This window comes from Solanum dulcamara, chromosome 1 (genome assembly GCF_947179165.1).
Source record: "Solanum dulcamara chromosome 1, daSolDulc1.2, whole genome shotgun sequence".
NCBI lineage: Eukaryota > Viridiplantae > Streptophyta > Magnoliopsida > Solanales > Solanaceae > Solanum > Solanum dulcamara.
In genome coordinates, this window is record NC_077237.1 from 497,871 (window position 1) to 521,318 (window position 23,448).

The 23,448-nt window shown below is 33.2% G+C and overlaps 4 protein-coding genes across 6 annotated transcripts; 2 read left to right on the forward strand and 2 right to left on the reverse strand.

The window, feature by feature from the left end:
- Positions 1-1,376: 1,376 nt before the first annotated feature.
- On the reverse strand, positions 1,377-2,666 carry LOC129885690 (uncharacterized). Its single transcript, XM_055960066.1, has 2 exons — positions 2,344-2,666; positions 1,377-1,543 (listed from the first exon to the last, which is right to left on the reverse strand). The coding sequence occupies exons 1-2, from the start codon at positions 2,547-2,549 to the stop codon at positions 1,462-1,464; spliced, it is 288 nt and encodes a 95-aa protein (XP_055816041.1). The 5' UTR covers positions 2,550-2,666; the 3' UTR covers positions 1,377-1,461.
- An 829-nt stretch (positions 2,667-3,495) lies between these two features.
- Positions 3,496-6,950, forward strand: LOC129885698 (pumilio homolog 18-like). 2 transcript variants are annotated; one of them, XM_055960078.1, is made up of 6 exons: positions 3,496-3,792; positions 4,672-5,185; positions 5,275-5,440; positions 5,551-5,714; positions 6,100-6,358; positions 6,571-6,950. In XM_055960078.1, the coding sequence occupies exons 1-6, from the start codon at positions 3,546-3,548 to the stop codon at positions 6,718-6,720; spliced, it is 1,500 nt and encodes a 499-aa protein (XP_055816053.1). In that variant the 5' UTR covers positions 3,496-3,545; the 3' UTR covers positions 6,721-6,950. The 2 variants fall into 2 exon arrangements, with proteins under 2 accessions (XP_055816053.1, XP_055816062.1); XM_055960087.1 differs by having other exon boundaries at positions 5,049-5,185.
- Positions 6,951-7,274: 324 nt separating this feature from the next.
- LOC129895938 (thymidine kinase a-like) lies at positions 7,275-13,588 on the reverse strand. 2 transcript variants are annotated; one of them, XM_055971736.1, is made up of 4 exons: positions 12,806-13,561; positions 8,583-8,727; positions 8,028-8,149; positions 7,275-7,859 (listed from the first exon to the last, which is right to left on the reverse strand). In XM_055971736.1, exons 1-4 carry the CDS (start codon positions 13,120-13,122, stop codon positions 7,604-7,606), a joined length of 840 nt encoding a protein of 279 aa, XP_055827711.1. In that variant the 5' UTR covers positions 13,123-13,561; the 3' UTR covers positions 7,275-7,603. The 2 variants fall into 2 exon arrangements, with proteins under 2 accessions (XP_055827711.1, XP_055827704.1); XM_055971729.1 differs by lacking the exons at positions 7,275-7,859; positions 8,028-8,149 and adding an exon at positions 10,197-11,511 and having other exon boundaries at positions 8,156-8,727; positions 12,806-13,588.
- A 4,628-nt stretch (positions 13,589-18,216) lies between these two features.
- LOC129895951 (heterogeneous nuclear ribonucleoprotein 1-like) lies at positions 18,217-22,440 on the forward strand. Its single transcript, XM_055971745.1, has 4 exons — positions 18,217-18,565; positions 19,177-19,399; positions 20,249-21,410; positions 21,953-22,440. The coding sequence occupies exons 2-4, from the start codon at positions 19,178-19,180 to the stop codon at positions 21,964-21,966; spliced, it is 1,398 nt and encodes a 465-aa protein (XP_055827720.1). The 5' UTR covers positions 18,217-18,565; position 19,177; the 3' UTR covers positions 21,967-22,440.
- Positions 22,441-23,448: the final 1,008 nt, after the last annotated feature.

Genomic DNA, 23,448 nt, shown 5'->3' on the forward strand with positions numbered 1-23,448 from the left:
TTAGAAAAATAAAATACTGAAAAAGAAAATTGACCTTATATATACAAGTAATTTTCCAGCAAAAGAGGGCTCGGATTAAGCTTCTTGCGCCCCCGACCACACCAAAGTCGAAAGAGTTTAACATCTATAATATATACATAAAAAGAAAATTGACCTTATATATACATATAACTTTCCAGCAAAAGGGCCACATTGCATTAACCATCGAAAAGCAGACACGAAAATTCACTACATCTTTCGAGCGTCAAGTGATACACAAACCGGAGTGACTTCACTGCCTGAAGAAAGAAAGCTGCAAAAACATATTTTCACCTTTTCCCATCATTCATGCTGCAAAGATAACATGCTACTAGAGTACCATAGTCTTTACAAGTCACAAAGAGAAGTAAACTTGGTATTAAGTTGTAAATTTATAGTTCTTTCTAAACTTCTACTGCTACCTTTAGTGCTCGAACTAATGTACTATCAACGAACAAATTGAATTCTGCAGGCTTCATTTCCACGACTTCCCTGTTTCAGAAAATTGCAACAAAAAGAAAATCAGTGCCATGTTTAAAAATGGTGTTTGTAATCGGTTAATTCAGCAAAGAAAGCTATGGAAAGATCGACCTATGTATGCATTAAACCAAGTTACCAACAAATATCCAAAATCTCTAAGTAGCACAAGTATTCTTGATATGTCTACAACCATTATAACAATATGGAATTTAAGCAACAATTGTAGAGACACCAGAGAGTCATCACCATCAAACTGATCAACACCTAAACCAACACACCACATTTAGCAAACAACGTTAGGCACATCAAGTTTTAATTGATTGAATTTCAGCTGATTTAATGAACTCCGAAAATAAAAATACACTTTTTCTTTAGAGAAAGGGAACTGAACACCTTAGTTTCAATAGAGACACCAGGGAGTCGTCACCATGAAAACTGACCGAACATTCAAAGTAACTTTTAAAAATGGATCAAATATGGATATTATCCACTAAAAAATTGGAAAAATGGATATCCAGATGCATAATATGAATATCCGAATATCCATTTGTCTGCTTGTTATTTCTCATGAGTTCTTGCATTTTGGGAGTCTAACCATATTTTGGCTCTGAGCTTGTACTCTCAAGCGACTATTTCTAAAACCATGAATAATATGCATTATCCATATTATCTGTCGGTTAAAAGGAAAACATAATTCACAACCACGTAATTCCTCTCAGTATACACATCATAAAAATACAATCTTGATTACAAAATTGTACAGAACCGAAACAATGAAAGGCACAAGAATTTTGTTATCAATGAATTGAGAGGAAGATCGAACCTGATGATGAACGTCATTGTGCTCCTACGACTTCATGATGGCTGCTATTTAAGGAAAATGCTTCTTAACCATTTCACGAACCTGTTCCGTGCATTCCATAGATAACGGCTTCTTAGCTATTTCAGCAAGCTCCTTCTTGTCTATTTCACAAGGCACCATCTCAGGCTCTCAGCTAGCTCAGCAAGGTGAGAAACCCATTTTCTATCAAGACGCTGATTTTCTCTATAGAATAAAGATAAGGACTAACTAGGTCAAAATGTTATTCCGACTAAAAAATGACAAAAAGAAATGTCCCGCGTAGAACCACTTCAAGATCTCGAGGACTCCTTATATGACTTGGGCAATCCTCCTCCCTTTGGGCTAACTTTTGGGATCCGAATTATGCCCAAGGTCCATATTCCATTTAACAAAAACTTTTAAAAATCTAAATTAAGAAAAGAAGCCGTAGAAAACGCACTCAATCAACTATTGTTGTTTTTTAAATAAGATTGCATAAAATTTCTGTCAAAAAGTTATCTTTCGCGCTAGGTCTCATTGGTATGAAAAAAATAATAATATTATAAATATTTATTCAACATTTCATTAGTATACACAAAATATAATATTTCATCCCAAACCAAAGGTCTCTGGTTCAAATCCCCTTTGCCCCCAATGCCCAATGTGAATTCTGCTTCATACAAACGAGGCATAATACATAAACGGACACTCAAGAATTTCCTTAGGTGGGAAAACATCTATAATCCTTTACTCGTCTTCAGCTCCAACGCAAACACCGAATACCAGATGGAAAAAAAAAGGCATAATACAATAAACAGACACTCAAAACTCAAAACTTGGCCTTAGGTGGGAATACATCTATACACCTCAACTCATCAAGAAATCATCTAGACACCTCCAAAGCTTACAAAGAACGAGTTACAGTGTTTAGTTGTCAGTTGATACAAACATTAATGTAAATAAACATTCAATAACAAGGTATTCACAAAAATTAATCATCAAATCTAACATATATCTATAGATACCTCTCAAGAATTTCTATTATAGCATCACGAGCACGTATTTCATCTTCGAAAACTCGGTTCTGGTACCAATTTTCGATATCATCTAAATCAGATTCCGCTGGAAAGTATTGATTGTAAATACATCGAACGCAATCTGAACAAGGATAACAAGGAGGATATCCTCCATTGCAATAAAAACAAGGATAACAAAGAAGAGATTTCGCCATTGTTAGGGTTTCGAAGGAACGAAAGAGATGAACTTTACCAGCAAAAATTGAATATTTGGGTATTTATAGAATTTAACCAGGTACAACTCCTACTACACTACGTACAAACAAAGTGACCCTGTTTGATTGTGATTTCTTTTTTAATAATTGATAGAGCAAAAAAACTTAAATAAGATTTAAAATTTAAATTTTTGAATTTGCTAAAATATAATTAAAATTGTATCGAATTATTTGAAATGTTCCTAAACAAAATACTAGTTGATATAAATTGCAACAAATAGAAAAAATTTAGTTTATTTTTTGAGTTGAGTGTTTATCAGAAACAATCTCTCTACTCTACAAAACTAAGAATTACATGTGTTGGTGTTATTGTTGTATTATATAGTTTGGTTGAAATTATTTACAAATTTGACTGGACATGCAAAATCTATTTTTATTATTCAAATGTTCATAATTTTTGTATCAGACAAATACGACTTGATACAAAAGGATCATTTGCATTATTTTTTCCCTATTTTATGTTGGTTTTTGATTTTTGCCTCTCGAGATAATTTTATATTTTTACATCATAATATCTCGAGATATTGCCCGCCCCTTTGAAGAACTTATGTCCACTAGGCATAAGTTCGATTTCTATAACAAAAATTAACGACCAACAAATTTAATAAAAGGCAAAATGCATAATTAAATGTTAATAATATACTTTAACACTCAATTTCCAACAAGTAATTTTACTTGTAAAATGTTTTATTTTACCTAAAGTTGTCTACAAATTCAGTAAAAAATAACCAAATTTCTAATGTTTCCATTTTAGGAAAATATTAGTATAGTAAAAATAAAAATAATTTTAAAACATAGTAAATAATTAATATACGCGGAAAATTTCCAATCCCACTCCTATATAAACACAAAACACAAAACAAGTTCAATAGCAATTGATAAAAAAAAAATTTAAAAAAAAGGAACTTTTTTCGGTTTTTATTTTCTGTCTTTCTCATGGAAAATTCAAACAACAAATCTCCAATGAATTATCAAGATTTGCTTCTTTCTTTTCAAGATTTTAACTTAGGAGAAATTTTAACAAGTTCTGATGATGAAACTACTGATCCTCTAAGCAAAAGTGGCTATTTTTGCAATGATTCAAATTTTCCAATGGCTCAAAATAGTGTTCAATCATCATTACAATGGCCATCAACAAGTTCTTCAAATATTTGGGCTTATGATTACAATCCCAACAATGGAAGTAAGTATAAAGTTCACAACTTTATGGAATTTTTTTCTTTCAATTTACTACTTTCTTGCCATATATTCAAGATTTCTTTATAATTGAGCTGCCTTCAAGTTGGTTTAGACGCCACGGTTATCAAAAAGAAAAAAATCAGGTTTTCTTTGAGTATAAAGTTCACAACTTTATGTTTTTTTTTCTTTCAATTAGTACTTTCTTGCCAATATATTCAAGATTTCTTTACAGTTGAGGTGTCCACTAGCTGGTTTAGACACCACTCTTATCAAAAAGAAAAAAAATCAGGTTTTCTTTGAGTATAAATTTCACAACTTTATGTTATTTTTTTCTTTCAATTAGTACTTTCTTGCCAATATATTCAAGATTTCTTTATAGTTGAGGTGGATTATCAAAAAGAAAAAAATCAAGTTTTCTTTGAGTATAAAGTTCACAACTTATATGTTATTTTTTCTTTCAATTAGTACTTTCTTGCCAATATGTTCAAGATTTCTTTAAGAATAAAGCTATGTTACTTGGACTCTTCAAATATATCAATGGGTGCTTGTCGTATTCTCCTCTAAAAGTAGTGTACAGTATTTTTGGAGAATCCGAGTAACATAAGTATAAAGTTCACAACTTTATGTTAGTTTTCTTTCAATTAGTACTTCCTTGCCAATATGTTCAAGATTTTTTAAGTATAAAGCTATGTTGCTTGGACTCTTCAAAAATATCGATGGGTGAGTGTCACATTCTCCTCCAAAAGTAGTGTACAGTATTTTTGGAGAGTCCGAGTAACATCGGTATAAAGTTCACAACTTTATGTTATTTTTCTTTCAATTAGTACTTTCTTGTCAATATATTCAAGATTCCTTGGTTTTCTTGGACTTTTTGTTCCTGCAGTTTCAAGCACCAAATCTTCACAGAAAAGCATATTGGATCATGCAGATATGAGAAAAAGTACCAAATATGAATATGGATCTTCCTCAACATATAATTCAATGAATGAATCCAATTTTGGTCAAGAATCTGCAGATTATAATGAGCTTCCATTAGATTATAACAATTGGACTAATGAGGATTATTCAAAGTGTTTAAACTGCTTGTCGAATCAGACTGTTTCAGCATTGCGCTATGGTTATCTGCCAAATTTAGGATTCAACATTGTTAAGATGGCTAAAAATCCCAATGCCTCGCGATTATTACAAAAGTTTCTTGAGCTGAATAACTATTACTACATACAAAGGATACTTAATGAGGTTCTTAATTCATTTTTTGAGGTGATGATTGACGAATCTGGACATGCTTTCTTCGTAAAACTTGTTGAGGTCTGCAATGACAAACAGATGGAACTAATTCTCTGTAGATTTCACTCTCATATGGATTTGTTTCTACAAACAGCTTTTATAAAATATGGGTGAGTAGAGTTTTGTTTTAAGTACTTACAAACTTTTTTCACCTTCTGAATATTGACTTTTTAACATTTTTTTCCTTTGGATTTGACAGTTCAAAGTCTATTCAAATGCTAATTGTAATCCTAAAAGAGAAGCCATCATTGGCCAAATATTGCTCACAAATTGTGTCTTTGAAGTTAATTGAACTGATGACTGATCGAATGGGACGATACGTTGTTGAAAAGTGTTTCCATGTCTTCAATGAGAAGCAGAAAGAGGTAAAATTTATAACATATTTTGGTTGTTTTTCATATGTTTTTCTCTTTTAGCAATAAGGTATACTCTAGATATGAATGCTCACTTAGTGAATTTGCTAAATGATTTTCAGGTTCTGTATCGGAGGGTTATTAGTTGTTTCAGAGATTTGGCTACAAATGATTGTGGATGTATATCTTTGAATGTTTGCATTGATTATATCACTAACCCTCTCAGAAAGGAACTACTTGAGAAAATTGCAAACCAATCAGGTTACTTTGCCAATGATCCCTGGGGGTAAGTAATAACATATAGTTTCCACCCTCCATTGCAAATCGCCTCGTATTTTCCTGACTTTAACTGAGGTCCGATATGGACTTGTGGATTCTAACTATAAAAATACTTCCAGAAAAAATGTCCAAATTTACTGCTCTACATATAACTATAGTTTAAGTTGCACGTTTTATACACATCAAGTTGGAGCTCCCTTACAGTCCATATCAGATACTAGACGATTGGCTAATGACAAGACTCTGCATGGACATAAAGCATAAGAGAGTGTAAAATTAAGATGTTTCGAATGGTAGAGGTCAAATTTTCATTGTTTTCCTGTCTTTATATATTGTTGGCTGGTTTCTGGTTTATGTTTTAAGAATAAGTGCGTGTTCTTGTTACACAACAGGAACTATGTTGTGCAGCATGTTCTTGAACTCAGGGACACAGAGGTTTCAAGTAAGATATTCAGTCAACTTGAGAAGGAGTACTTAACACTAGCCTTCGAAAAAGTTGGTAGCCACGTTGTTGAGAAATGCATAGAGTCATCAAAATCTGGAATGATTTCAGTAGTTGATGTTCTTCTAACTGATGCAAAAGCATTAGTTCAACTTGCCACAGAACCTTATGGCAATTATGTGATTCAGAAAGCATTGAAATCCACAAAGGTAAGTTAATGCATCATGTCCTTTTATCACTACAGTCAAACCTCTCTATAATAACATTGTTTGTCTGGATATTTTTTGGCTGCTATAGAGAAATATTGTTATAGTAATATGTTGCTATAGAGGATGATTACTACGAAGAGGTCTGACTTCAATAGCAAATCAAACATGATTGTAAAAGCTGGTTTAAGATTCATTTGTGTCTATTTTGGCAGGTGCATAGAGAGGAAACGCGCCATCAAACTCTAGCCAGAATTCTAATGGCACATGGCTCGGTTCTTGTAAACAGCATACCTGGGAAACGTGTGATCTTAACTATCAAAAAACTAAACCCAGTTTCTTATTATGGAGCTTTGAATACATAATCAAGATTCAAGACTGTTGAGGAAGACAATATTGTTTCTGTGTTTTTCTGTATATGTTACTTCTGTATAATCTGTGTCTCTTTGTTAGTACTTAGTAACACAAGGGTGAATTTGGGATGATGAAAATCAGCGTCTAAAATTGTAAGATTTGCTTGAGATTGGTAGTCTGGTACTTTGATAGAAATACTTTGTAAGAGTTCTTGTGTGTTTAGTACAAAAGCATTTGTTTATCTATGTTGTTGTCCAATAACCTGAGATCTTTGTTTTTTACATTTGGGATATTTCTTGAGTAATAGGGTCCATCAGAAACAATCTTTCTACCTCCCAAGGTGTAGGGGTAAGGTCTACATACATAGGCTATGTTGTTCCATTTGGTATATTTCTATAGTTCAAGTAAAAAAAATAAAGTTTTTACACAGAATGGTTGTTGTCTCTTTTTACTTGTTTCCTTTCCCTTGAAAAGGGCCCATAATGGTAAAATTTGGAACCAAAAGTTGTTCATACTTTCAATCATTAAAATAAACATTATGGAGAGGCATGAAGACAAAAGGAAATTTAATGTGCTAGAATAATCATAGACTAACCATTTCATTTTCATCACTTTGAGGGAACACCCTCCCCAAAACATGACTTGGAAGTACAATAGTATTTTTCTTTTACAACTATGGTGTTCGTTCGAGCCAGCTTGCTCTACTGGATACTAGCAACCTTCCACTAGCATAGATACCGGGTAATTTTGTCCACAAAGGCTTGGCCAGTTGACAGACTTGGAACTTGGAAGTGCAGTAGTTGGTTAACATTTCTAAGCAAATGGCCTATAAACAAGTACATAGCTATTGCACCAATATCCTATTATATTGCAAAGACAAGTGGTCATGAGATATTACAAAATAGAGCTGCATTCAACCTTCTGAGACTCCAGAACACTTCTAGCAGCCTCTTTGACTACTTGTCCACTCACATAATGCTTGCGGCACACGGGCATATATACTTCTGCTCCTGCAATCAACTCCGTTCTCGTCTCCTCTGTCTTCCTCAAGGTGAAAGAAGCACGTTCACCACAAAGATCACATCGGGCAGTAAGTTTGGTCACGGAATCAGCAATCGGTATTATGTCAAGGACTGAACCAAACCTCCTTCTGCAAAATCCAAAATATGATCCAATACAATCAGTACACGAGTTTTTGCAACAGAGAATCACATTCAGTACTTATGAAGTATTCGGGAGAATAAGCAGAATACCTCTTTCCATAAAAAAGGAATCAATTATTACATTAGAGTGCACGGAGACTAAACGGAAGTAGTACCTTAGATAGTCACCATCTAACCCAGCAACTATCACAATCTTGCCATCATGATCAGCAACTTCCGTACAAAAATCATATAGATCCTCAAAAAACTGAGCTTCGTCAATGCCAATGACCTCTAACTGAAACCACGTAACAGTCCCAAAAAGGGTAGTCACACATACAAAGAAAAATGAATGATGATAAAAGTCATAATACGTTATTGTTACATACTAGCAAAGTTCAGTGACCAACTTACAAAAGAGTGCATATTAGCAAAGAAAGTTCAGAGACCAACTTACAAAAGAGTGCTTCATGATTATATCATTTCCCCTCACACCTAGGGGTATATTTGGAGGGGTGGAGTCCCCAACTTTTCAAGAATTAAAATTCTACCCTTCGAATTAAAAAATTTCGGAAGAATGCACTCAAAAATATTCTTTGCCCCATATTTAGGAGAATATTTTCTGTTGCTAACACTGCTAGGCTGCTAGCACTCTTAACTACACGTTGAGAAGGTCCTACAATGATTATCTAATATATTCACATCTCAACATTTTCCCGTTATAGCGTTACCTTACTGTAAGCATCAGAACCACATCTCTGTTTGAATGACGACAGATTAGCTAAAGGCCAGCATGGCAATCTATCCCCATCATGTGTCACAATGGAATCCAACCCATATCTTGTATCCTTGTCCGACTTTATAATTGCTACACTTCTGCGGAGAGGGGAAATAGAACAAAAATTAAAACAGACAATGATATGAGAACATCAGGAAGCCTTAAATCTCTATCGAGATCATCAAATTTCAAGCCACCACTTCGAAACTCAGAAGTTTGCATGCACAACCTCGTGAATCCAAATTATATGTCCATAATTCTAATATCAATTTTTTGATATCTTGAAGGTAATTTGTAACTTGGTAAATTTCAAGTAAAGAATCATACAAACCATCTCAGAACAAAATAAACGATCTCCTTCAGAATGTTTTCATCAATTGAACAGAAGGAAACAGAATGTGCTGGCTCTACTTCTCTGTGCAGCTGGATACACGAGATAGATCCTCATACAAACGGCAGTTCAACTGGGAAGGAACTGAACGCTCAAGTTTATTTTGTGTTCAACGGGATGCATAAGAAAGGACAACAAAAGTATGCAGTGAAGATAGAGAGCCGTGCAAACTGCACCTAAAATAAGGATAGCATAGTCTAACATAAAGGGTAAAAGGACTTGTTAATCCCAATTAATCCAAGAAGTAGTCGTTAATGTTTCCACCACATGAAGACAAATTTCACATATACCCACTTTTTTATGCTTGTTCACGCAATTGTTACTCTTGATGTGCCAGGTAGATGGAATTATGTCAGTTCCAGAGAAACATTCATGGGTTGGTTAAGATTCTAAAACCTTTTCAAACACTGCCAACAATTGAAACATAAATGCATTGTCTAAACGTATTTTGGCAACAACATAGAATGATCTGCTTGACCACCAGATATAGCAATATAGCATAAGAAAACAAATACAAATAGATTTCCTAGAATGCCCTAAATTCATCAATCCGTGGGCAGCATTGGTTAGTATATAGTATCGTAGAAGAAATAAACTCATTTGCTACAAATTCAAATTATGATGAGGTATGGCTTTTTAAGCATTTTATTGGAAACTACTCAACTCCACTGTTACAAATATAGTTTAAAATGACCTTAAGAGAATATGTTTTCTTTGGTAAACTTATTTTATTAAGAATCACATCCCATAAATCGAGGCCATCACATTACTTGGTTATAAGGCTCTTTATCTGTTTGCTCACGTACATGCTCCTCATAGAAGCAAATAGCAAGCCCCTGCTTGACAAACTAACAGTTGAAAGTGTGGGGAGATAGCAATCAAAATTTTACACTCAAAGGCAAATGGCATCTCCACAGAAGATTTCTCACGAAGGATCACAAATTCCAGGAAAACATGACTTGTGTCTGGAAAGTGCATTCCCGACTTGTAGCACAAAGGCTGAAGCCTGTTTCCCTTTCTATGTTTGATTGTTAATCTTTCCACTTTTATAGCTTAAAAGGATACAAGCATACACCTGGAGTGTGACATGCATGGCGCTTTACGAGATACAGCAAATTGCCCGTTTAGTAAGACTCTTTGCAGCTAAGTGGCTGGGGATTCAATCAAATGTTCTACCTATATTGTCGTTTGTCTTCCCCTTTAACTCAGTAAATCTTGAACATCCCCAGCGTCTTTTAAGATACCTGCCATATCTTTGACCAATTTATATATCTCATTAGTCTGCTCATGAGCATTATGCTCCATAAAGAAGAAATGTGCTTGTCTTTGAACCTCAATCATACTATAACCAGGCTCCTTTTTCACCCCAGAGCCCTTCATCAGTCTCCTTATCTCCGCAACATTGTTCCACAAACCAAAAGAAGCATAAGCATTAGACAAGACAACATATTTGCCTGCATTCTCAGGCTCCAAGTCGAAGAAATTTCTAGCAGCAAGTTTTACCATCTCAATGTCACCATGAATCTTACAAGCCCCAAGTAAGGCGCCCCATAATACTGGGTGCTCTACACAACGTGAGTTTTTGACAAACTCATGAGCCTCTTGTAATCTTCCAGCACGGCCTAGAAGATCCACTATAGCTGCATAGTGTTTTCCTCTTGGTTGAAGCCCATAATCTCTCATCATAGATGAAAAATACTCCTTACCTCTATCTACCAGACCTCTGTGGCTACAAGCAGAAAGAACTGCAAGAAAAGTAACATGGTTTGGCCTATATCCTTCATCTATCATCCTATGAAATGATTCCAAAACATCTTTTATTCTTCCATTTTGTCCATACCCTGATATCAGAGCAGTCCATGTTATCACATTCCTTTCCAAGGACTTACTAAACACAAGATAGCCATCAGATGGAGAACTACACTTGAAATACATGTCCATAAGCGCACTATTAACTACAATATTTCCACTAATTTGGCTTTTAATCAACAAAGCATGTGCTTGCTTGCCCTGGTCCAGGACAGCTAAAGAGGCACAGGCTCTAAAAACTGATGAAAAGGTATACTGGTCTGGAAGTACATCTCTCTGTTTCATATCATGGTACAGACTCAGGCCTACTTCCTCCATGCCCTTCTGCACATACCCAGCAATCATAGCGTTCCATGAAACCAGGGTTTTGAATTGCAACTTATCAAATATAATGTGTGATGTATCCAAGTCTCCTGCTTTGGCATACAAAATTAACAACTTAATACTCAGATACTCATTTGGAACAAAGCTGACAGTAATCATTTGCCAATGGACTCTTTTCCCTTTCTTATAAGCTTGGCGGAAAATGCACTCTTGCAAAACAAGGGAATAAGTTTCTGCCTCCACCTGTACACCAGAGCGGCACAATATTCCAACTGCTTCAGCCACCCTTCCTGAGAAACAGAGACCTTTTATTGTCTCATCCAAATAGAGGGAATTCTTTACGCCATTCGCCTGAAAACTGGGAATATTACCAATCATGATTTCAATTCAAATATCATCAGAATAACATGGTCCAAATTTTACTTCCTCTACATGAGCGAACCAAAGAGCATGGAGATTTCAACACCCCAGTAAGAAAGCAAAGGAAACAGAAAAAAATCGATTCAAGAACAGCAAAATTCAGAAGAAAGGCACATATTCAACGAGAAAGATGAAAGGTTGAGTAAGAAGAGAATTCCTAAACTTTTAACATCTAAGAACTGCAAAGAAACCAAGTCCGCGTAGCAGAAAGAAAACTTTTGCCTTGGAGCATTGGAATTATAGTGCTGCAGCAACTTGGTTTTTCTTTTAATTACCAACAACTTGTTTATTTGAACGCCAAGTGTGAAATCGAACTACGAAAAGACCACCGTCACTGAAGATGATATAAATGACTAAGTCGGAACTCTCACGTTGAACTCTTGCCCACCCATGTCCTTAAACTGATGAAAGATAACTTTACAGTTATATTCAACCAAATAAATCATCACCCAGAAAGTTTTTCTTCGATAAAAATAGCACAATATGACAACACACAGCTGAAAAGATGCTTTGTTATGTTACTGAATACCATGTCATTCTCTTCGTGCCACTGTTAAGCTATTGGCTAAAACAAATTCTGAGGCAAGAAAAAAAAAACACTTACAAACATTGGATTCAATTCATCTTCTTCCATGTTTCATTTTAAGGTATATATAGTGCATCAAAGTCTTAGGATACTAGCCAAAAGTCCTAGTTATATAAGTTCTAAAAAGCTTATACACAATAAAGTAAGTAGCTAAGTAGATAATCCTCATGAGAGGAAACCAAACAGGTACTGTTTTATTTATAGGGTGGACCAAAAAAACAGTTCACGCACACGTTCTACTCACAACATATACAACACCAACAACATACCCAATGTAAATCCCACAAGTGGGGTCTGGGAAAGAGAGTGTAAGCAGACTCGAACCTGCCTCGGGAGGTAGAGAGCTTGTTTCCGATAGACTTTGGCTTAGAATCACATTAACAACAATGAAACAATGCCAAATGAAAAATAGTACACAACATACACAAGAAAGAACAGTAACAACGACAAAATAAGGTGACAGCTAAAGCACAAACAAACACAGTTGATAACCAAAATTGAAGAACAAGAAACTACGAGAACATTTCCACTCCAACAGATGAATAGCATCTATTAAAGCCAAAGAAGAGATGAAAAAGATTTGAACTTTAAATATGCACAGCATTTCATTACACAACCAAATGAGAAACAGATTGAGAAAATTAACCTGCCATTGCTTCTTTCAGACTTAATCCTCTTCAAAAGAGTAGTAGTTTTCCCAGCAAACATAGGACCCACAATCACATGAACCTCACCAGAACCCGAACCCGGACCCGATGCCTCACTATTCAAGACCCGAATTTGATTATGGTTTTGCACAGTAGAACACCTAAAGGGAGAAACTTTACTCCTGGGGTTTATTGTTTGAACAGAATTAGGGTTCTTGAATGTACTAAGAACCCCATATCTCCTGCATACAAACATGGTGGTGGGTCTTGAAAGTACTGGGGAAAGGACTGATTTCATTCTTGATAATGGTAACATGTATGTGTTGAGTTTTTTTAGGATTTTGGGGCTGAAATTTTTCACGTAAAGACTATTTGTAGGTATGATTTCATGGGAAATTGAGTGCAAGTGATGATAGAGTATATGAGATAACAAAAAGGGGGCAGGGTTTTAAGGGTTTTAGGTCCTTGGGAAAGTTGGTTTGGAGGGAAAGTTGGGGTCTTGGTCCTTGGGAAGAAGATATTGAAGTGTCCAACACATACAAGATGGAACCAACAAGGGTGGAAAATACAACTTACCTACCAAATTTTTCATTGTTGTTGATAACCCTGGTATTCGAGTCCGTTTTCATGGAATTAATTTCACAAAATATAGTGATCTGAAGCTATCTGGAATGAGAAGTTGGTGAATAACTATCTCCTTCGAAGAGAATTGTCGTTAATACGAGCATTTGACAAACGGCTTATCGCCTTTCATTAGAAATAGGTACCAAACTTACCTACCAATTGTATATTTAAAAGGATAGTTTTTGTATTTTGATTATACATGATCTTAATATAATCATTTTGATGATTATATATTTATTATTTCAATTAACAATATTAAAATACTAATTAAGAATTATTTTTTTCATGAAAAAATTGATGTAATTAGATTATATAAATGTCTTTTTTTCTTTTTACAAAATCACACTAAATCAAAATATCATAATAAAAAGAAATATTTAAGTATGTTAATATCAAATAGTAATAGGTCATAGAGCTTTAATCTAACGTAAGATCCCAACACGTGATGTAATAGAATAGGGCAGCAAAAGGACTATATGAATAGCCAATAGGTTTAGTTCAATCAATGAAGAAAGAAGAAAAAACATCATATATTAAATTATATGGACTATAAGAAACTAGAATAGGAATGTTACACAATAGCAATGAAACTATAAATAGATACATAAAACTATAGAGAATATGTATTTATACTTATTCAATATATATATATATATATATATGATACATATTGAGAAAGGGAATATACATAAATTTTATTTCTATCTTAAATAATAAAAATATTATTTTTAATAGATTCTCGACTGAAAGAAATTATGATTTTAAATTTTAAATTTTCAAAGCAGTTTGTCGAAAGCCAAATGATTTTACGAAATGTTTGTAGTAATATATATTATTAGCTTTTGCATGTGATATAATCATTCATTCAGTAGATATAATTGTGTCCAAAAGCTATATTCATAATATGCATTGACTAACTTTTGGCAAACTTTTAGATTAATTTAAATTTATGTTGCATAAAATTTATTTCAAGAAAAAATATTTTTTTAGTATATATATATATATATATAAATTTAAATTTAAAATATCTGATTAAAAGAGATGTAATTGTATTAATAGTTTTATACCATCATAATCCTTCATAATTAAAGATAAAGTTCTTTTTAAGATTATTTAATTGAAGGCACAAACATATTATATAGTTTCATTATGAATATATTTTTGGAAATACTTCCAAGTTGTTTTCTAATGTATAGAGCACAAATATAAAAGTTGTTTTACTTTCTTATACCCCTAAATGAAGTTTTATGTTAATTTATTATTGAATTATGTTATATAATTTTCATGTGATCCCTAAGTCATGGGTTCAAATCGTAAAAATAATTAGTGATGTTTGTATTACGATAGATTGTCTACATCATACATCTTGAAATACAATATTTTCATAAATCTTATGTAAACGCAGAATATTTTATGTATCGTACTACCTTTTTATGTTGTATAATATGATATAATTGTGTAATTATAATCACGATTTTTAGTATTATATATTGTAATGGATATTTTAAACAAATGCTTCAAATATACATTAACAAAAATCAGCTCTAACATCCATGAAGTTTAACGTAGCTCAAAAAGAATTAAACAAAGGCCCAAAATTCTTTCTTGGGCACACCAATAATTAATTTTCTACCCCTATAAAAGGGAGAAGAAAAACAAAGTACGTAAATTGCGGTACATTTCTCCATCACCAAGACTCTAAAAAATTACTGTACATTTTTTTTCTACTCGTCATTCAATATTCATTTTGATCTCCACCTAATTTAAATTTGCGTCAAAAAATATTATGTAAAGATAGAACACTCTTTCCTAAAAACAATTTCATTTTCGAATTTCATATTCAAGACTTTTATTAAAAATAAAAAAAATAATTGTCGTTCCACGATAATCTGTAATGACATTTTGAATTTTTTAAATTTTAAGAGAAGGGAGAAAACTATTTAAAGAACCTTAAAATTAACCATCTTTAATTCTCCAAATGTTTGCTTCCAGTAATTATTCTTTTTCTTTGAGTAATTTGTAATTATTATTTTTCAATAACTACATAGCAACTCAAAAATGCGAGTGGTTGTGTTCGAGTCAGCTTACACGTATTTTGACTAATTTCATAAAATATTTGTCATCTCCGTCCATAAAAAACTAGAACTAATGAATCCTAGTGTTTGCTGAAATTTGAACCTAAGACTTTATAATTCTCAACCACTTCATTAACCATCAGGCAACATCCTTAAGTGCAACTTATGTCAGTACTTCTCGTATATAATATATTCAAAAAAAAATTATTTTTTTTTGGAGCGTAAAAAAATTATTATTCACGATTCTATTTTAAAAGATCAAAATTTATTGAATTTTAATTAAAAATAAATGAGTATTTACGATTCCACCACGACGCTCGGTGATAACAAACAATTGCCTAAAATAGTTGTTGACTTGTAAGATTAGAAAGTCTTAACAATAGTCGGAATTTTATAAAAAAAGAAAAAAAGTTGTCACTAAAATGAAGCGACGGTTGGTAAGTTACTGTAAATTAGTTGTCATTTTGAATTTTCTTTAAAATATATAAATAATTAGTAATATATAATATAACTATAATATTCTTTTTTGTGTGTGTATATTTTGATTAAATCTAAGTCTATCTGTTTTTATTCCTTTTTTAGATGAATAGGCAAACAAGGAATCCAATCTGTCCAACACACATTTCCCACTTTCTTCTCAATTTTTTTATTCAAAAAGTTGAGATAAATAAGTGAGTTTTGATGTTAAAAAAATAAAATTCTTATCTTATTCGAAACGCAGTTAAATATTATAGCATTTGCTATATTTATTTAAATTCTAATTTTGGTCCGTCAATTATTGTTAAATTCTAAATTTGATCCACGTAATATCTTATTTAACATTCAATTGAGGTTAATCTTAGATTGTTTTTTAAAATCGTATTATCCTCAAATTATGAGTAACAATACAAGCTTAACCTTACTCAACATAACTAATGTAATAATTACTAACTCAATAATTTTGTGAAAAGATTGTCGGAAGTTTGATGTGTCAGATATAAGAGCCTAAATAAAAAAATACTAATAATTGAAGGATTAAAAGTGTTATTATTCTTTTTTTTTCTTTTGTATTATATATGCTAATATATGTATATGAAAAGAAAAGTAATGATTCGTTTTAATGAGGGATTTTTTAAAAGTTTTTTTGACGTAGCATGTGACTTAGTCCATATTTTTTGTGTTGCTAGTCATGCCTTTCCACCACATGAAGGGATAATAAAAGCTTGGTATAATTGCAATATTTTTGAATTAATTAATTTCATCTTGTTTTATAAGGAGCACATAATTAAGTCTTCCTTTACCTTTTTTTTTAAAAAAAAATAATTAAAGATGCTAGTAATATACAAAATGATATATTTCATGAATACGTTAAGCGAACTTCACATTTAAATAGAGAGAGTGTAAAAAGTTTTATAAGATATCACATAAATTTTTACGTGATACACGTGTTTTTAGGTTCAATAATGATGATTAAAAAAACATATTCAAGAATTTAATTTATCTGAAACGAATAATGTGTGTCATGAACACATTAATTGGCGAAGATTTTGATTATTTATGTTTCTAAAATTTGGTCTTTTTACCATTTAAGGTGACTCTTGCAAATGATTAATTGTTAAAGAAATAATTTCTGACTGATTAAAAGCTAGTTGCCTAAGGTTCTTAAAGCAATCACTATTATATTCTTGTATGTGGATAAGATTTTCAAGATACTATATAACATATGTCAAGTAATTTAGGAATAATAACATTTTTGGTACTTCTGTTAATTGTTATTGGTAACTTTTTAAGATCTCTAATCAAGCATATATAATTTTAAATTATTGAAAATAGGTAAAAAAAAAAATGCGTCACATAGGAGATGACATGATTAGTGACAAAAAGGGTCAATAGTAATTGTGGAAATGTATCACGATCGGATTTAAGTTTTGAAAATGAAAAGCTTCATGATCTGGAGCGTTTTACATCCTTAGTGAAAGACTAAACAGTACATACGAATTTAAATTAATCGGATCAGTGAATTTTGAATATTTAATGGAGTAAAATAATTATTGAAAATGGAATAAGTTCTTTAGTACTATTACTATACCAGAAAACCAAATGTAAATATTTACCTGAGGAGTGAAATTTTTTTCTCTTATTTTGCTTCCTAAATAATGAAATAAGAAAACAGAGGTAAAAATATGAAGGAAAAAGAATAGAAAAAAGAAGAATTTAAGACAAATTGTCTAAAATATTGACAATCAGTGGACTCAATATCAAAAGTATCTGATAATCAAAAGAAAACTTGAAGTAAATGTCAAGGTAATATTTGTTGTCTAGTTAATTATTATTTTTTGGTTTCTCATCAATTCGTGTATTGAGTGAGCCATTTTGAGGCGACTCTATGATTTTTTTTTAATTTAAATTTAAATTTGAAATCTCTAATTAAGGGTGTTGTTTAGTTAATTTTTTTATTTGTTTTCTCATTCAATATTCGATACTCATATTAAAATTCGATAAATCTGAACTCATATATTGCATGAGCCTTTTTTAGGACAACACTCTCAACATGATTCTTTTCATACTGAGAATTTAAATTCAAAATCTCTGATTGAATGTAATGCTAAGTTAATTTCTTTTCGAGGACAAAAATATTTTAAAATTCAAAATTCTGTTTATATAAAACAATGTAAAAGTCATCATCATCTTCCATTGTCTCCTCTCAGCTATATTTTCTCTTGCACACAAGAGAGGATAGCCAAATAGCTCTCTCTCTCTCTCACTCACAATATATTATACAAATATATATATATATATATAGGGATAGACAGAGTTAGCCATTGCGTAAATCAATCTTTCTTACACCACACTCTCTTTTCTCTCTTACCTTTTTCCTCTCCTTCCCTTCTTCTCCTCTCTCTCTCTCTCTCCCTCTCCCTCTTTTGCTAAAAATAAAAACTCCATTTTTGTGTTTTGGTGAATTTAGAACGTTTAGAGAGGAAAAAGAGAGGGCCTTTCAAGCCCCTCTTTCTATATATGCCTCTCTAATCGATCTTGAATTACACCCATTTCTCTTCTTGTGGCCTTGTTCATCTATTGGTAAAGATTCAATCTTTGATCTGTTTATTCATGTTTCATGTTTAAAGTTTTAATTTTTTTGGCTTAATTTGAGGATTCTGGCTTGTGGGTCTGTTGATTTTTGGTTCTATACTGTATAGTTTCATGTTTTATGTCTTAAAGTTTGTCTTTTTTACTTTGTAGAGAATTCTGGATTGTGGGTCTTTTGATTCTTGGTTTATTGTTCATGTTTTGTTAAAAAAGTTTTGATCTTTATTGCTTCTGGATGTGATGATCTTTGATCTGTTGAAGATTAGATGATCTGCTGTTGTATTGGAATTTATTGTTTAGATGTAATTTTCTTTTTTTCTTTTACTTAATCTGCATTTTGATGTTTCATATTGAATTGTTGCATTGATGGGGGTAATGGATTCTTGATTGATAAGGTTGTTAGAATAGTTGAACTTGAATTATCCAATTTTATGAGTTTGTTGTTGAGATCCTTTGCTAAGCCTTTTTACTTGTTGGAGTTAGTGATCTGAATTTCGATTTGAAGAGAGTTGTTTTAAACACTTTGGAGTATTGATCTATTCATATGATTTTGTTTAGTTTCATTTTAATGATTATGAGTGGTGGTACCTTTTGATGTGTAGAATGGAAATGGAGCCTGGAAAATTGTTTGTTGGTGGAATTTCTTGGGATACTAATGAAGATCGTCTCAAAGAATATTTCCAAGCTTTTGGTGATGTGATTGAAGCTGTGATCATGAAAGATCGGATCACTGGTCGTGCTCGTGGTTTTGGTTTTGTTGTTTTTGCAGACCCTTCTGTTGCCGAAAGAGTCGTTAAGGAAAAACACGTAATTGATGGTAGAACTGTAAGTTACATGTGCCTAATATCTGGAGTATATTCTGTACTTTGTTCATTTGAATTTATCGTTACTGATACTGTTAAACGAATTAGGATGAAGGCTCTCAGATGGTTTGTCAGAAAAGAATGGTTATGATGATATAATTTAGTCTAAACTTTTTAAACTTTACCTGTGATGTTTTTCTATGATTTTGATTAGTGTTATTTGCAAACTGTTAATAGTTCATGAACAATGACGTATTAGCACTGTTAATCAAGAAATTGATGATTCAATCTGATAGGGCAGCTCGGTGCACAAAGCATTCTACACTAGCACACTCCGTGGAAGGGCCACACCCCAAAGGGATGTGATGTACCCTAATGCAAGCATTAGTGGCCGCTTTCACAGCTCAAACATGTGACCTATATGTCACACAGAGGCAACTTTCCGTTGCCCCAAGGCTCCCCTTTGATTGATTCAATTTGACAAGTGTTTAATATTACCACAGTTAATGTGATTGGCACTATATGTATTATTTTGACTTGCTTGAGATGAGCTTCACTGAATCAACAGTTCAAACTATCAAATGTTGCATGAAATTAAATGATGGAAATAATTTAATCTTTGAAATAGTACACGATATGTAGACAAGAAGCACAGTTAATGCATGCAAGCAGATTTAGTTCGCAGGATTTTGCTATGGACCTTTTTTCATTTCTTCTGAACTTTCTTAAATCATCAATTACTAAAACACTTGTATTTGTAGCAAGTAACTGTGTTATAAGAATAAGCTTCTGCTTAAGGACTTCCGATAAATTGCTAATTGTTTACCGGAAAAGATTGTTTACATTTTTACTATTTCCCTTTGATACCCAGGTAGAGGCAAAGAAGGCTGTTCCGAGAGATGATCAACACATTACCAGAAACAATGGTAGTATGCAGGGCTCTCCAGGTCCAGCTCGCACTAAAAAGATTTTTGTTGGAGGTTTGGCATCCTCAGTCACCGAGAGTGACTTCAAGAATTACTTTGATCAATTTGGGACAATCACAGATGTTGTGGTGATGTATGATCACAACACACAAAGGCCTAGAGGCTTTGGATTCATCACCTTTGACTCAGAGGAGGCAGTTGATAAAGTTCTATACAAAACATTTCATGAACTTAATGGTAAAATGGTTGAGGTTAAGCGTGCAGTACCCAAAGAGCTATCACCTAGTCCAGCCCGAAGCCCATTTAATGGACAGAACTATGGTCTTAACAGGGTTAACAATTTGCTTAATGCATATACCCAAGGTTACGTTCCAAGCTCAATTGGAAATTATGGAATGAGAATGGAAGGTAGATACAGTCCTCTTACTGCTGGTCGGAATGGATATTCTTCCTTTAATCCTGCTGACTTTAACGTGCCAACAGGCATAGACTCCACATTGAACCCAAACTATGGTGGAAGTGGAACTTTTGGTTCTAATTATGGACGTGGATTCAGTTCCTTATACAATGGGAATTCAAACAGGTTCAGCGGTCCTGTCGGATTTGCCCCTGGAAGGGTTGCAAGCGGTTCAATGTTGAATTCAGTAGGATGGAACCTGTGGGACAATGAAAGTCTTAACTATGGAGCAAATTCTGGCAACTCTACTGATTTTGTTGGCTCTGGAAGTGGGGTTGCGGGATATGGTACGTTGGGGGGTCTTGGAACAATTTGGGGTTCCTCTTCAATTTCGGGTCAAGGTGGAGGAAATGGTACTTTTGGAAGTGGCAACATCGCTAACAGTGGCGAAGCAGTTGGGGCAGGGTATGGACGAAACTCAGGAGGCAATGCTGTCAATACATCACCTTATGCCTCAGCAAAAGACGTTCCAGCTGGAGCTTTTGGGAACTTGTATGGTACTACTGTAGGTGCTTCGTTATATGAGGACTCAGCCTGGCGTTCAACATCTCCAGAACTAGATGACTCTGCAACCTTTGGTTATGGACTTGGGAATGCAGACTCACTCGGTTATGTTGGTGGTTATAGTGTTTCAAATAGATCAAATAAAGGTAACTAAACTCCTCATTTTTCACTTTTAGTTAATTGTCTTGATGTCTTTCTAATGCATGCACTAAGCCGTCTGCCACAAAACTTACTCACACATCATTGCTCCTACCGAAAAATGGTCGACCCGGTGCACTAAGCTTCCGCTATGCGCGGGGTCTGGGCCTTAAGGGTCTATTAGATGCAGCCTTACCTGGCATTTCTACAAGAGACTATTTTCACATCGAACCTGGTCACAGGAGGTAACGTAACAACAACTTTATCAGATATGTCAACGCTCCCCTTCAACCCTTACACCTATGCCTGAAAGAGAAAAGAAAGGAGGGAAACCCCAAAAACATGTAAACCGTCATCGGCTCAAGCTGGTTTTGGCAATCCTAATCTGAGCTGCAATTCGGTGGCTAGTGAATGAGATACCATGAACTAAGCTAGAACTAAAGAGCAAACAATGATGATTCTGTTTCATGCTATGCTTATACGTATGCATTGACCGATTTGTTTCATTTGCATCACAGTTACTTACATATGCTCATGATTTGTGATTCAGGAATTGCTGCCTAGGAAGATTTATCATATGGAAGTTTGGATATAAAAATGCTTAATATAGGTGGAAAATACAGCTTGAGCCAGAATCGTGGATGTGGATTACGCGTATTCTCTCTGAAGAAATACTTCAGTCTAGAGGTACATTCACTTAGAGCTAATTCAGTATCTGCTATAGAAAGAACTTCTCCCAATCGACGTTTACAAAAGAAAGGGACTTCTCGTGTAAGGTTTGAACGTAGATTCTTTAGTATAGAACTTTTCATTTTCTTCGCCTTTTTTTCTTGTCCCTGCATATGGTTGAGATGTAAAATTGGATAGCGGAATATACTTAAGAGATAATTGTACCATTGCATCATATCTGATGAAAACAATGCAACGTAAAAGCAGATTGTTCGTTCCTTCATCGGATTCTTTTCTTCTTTATTTTCATACTGTAATGCTCCAGCAAACTTGCTGGCTGTTGTTGAAATTTATCTCAATTTCTATGAACTTCTCAGCTTATTTAGTGTAGAGAAATTGTGTAACAGATGCTTGCTACGCTCTTAAATGATATTTTTAGAACTATTTCTCTTATGATCTGATCTTAATTCCACATACTTTTTGTACACCCCTAGTTGTTTGTCCACATACTTTTTGGCTGCTATAGAGTTTTGACTATAATAACGTCGTTTGTTCGAATACTTTTTTGTTGATATAGCAAAATGCTATTAGAAAGAACATGTAATATAACATAACATGATAAATAATTTTCAGAAAAATACTCAACCATTATATCGAAATATTGTTATAGAGATATAGAAAAGTCTTACTCTATCATTGAAGTAGACAATTCATGCATAACATCCATCCTGTGTTTATTCAGTGTATGTCAAGTCTTTTTTTATGGTTCACACTGGTTGATTTTTTAAATGGCCACTCAACTAATAGTTATTATTTTCAGAAAGTCACTTCGTTCAAAAAAATTAGAATAAAAAAATGATTTTTTGAGATAATAATTACTCTCTTTGTTTTAATCTATGGGGCACATTTTCTTTTCTTTTCTTTTTTCGTTCCAAAAAGAGTATCACCTTTTAATAATTGGAAACAATTAAACTTTAAAATTGTCTTTTACCCTATATGAAATAATTTATACCACACAAATGAGTGTTTTGGACTACAAATTTCAAAAAATTGTCTTTCTTTCTTAAATTTTGTGTCAAGTTTAATATTGCTGCATAAATTAAAATGGAGAGAGTATTAGATTATTGACCATATGAGAAATCAACCTTACGATTCGCTATATAATTATCTTTAAGCAATATTTGGCTTTAATTAATTGGAGAAATACTCGATTTTGGGATCATCATCTTATTCATATTCGTACGTAAATATTTGCAAGTCTATATTTTTGGCAACGTTTAAAATTTTATATAATTGAAGTTCAGTCATATTTATCTAAATCTTCGGACATTGCGGACATTCTTGGATGTATAAAGTTGTTCCAAAGGAGATAAATGT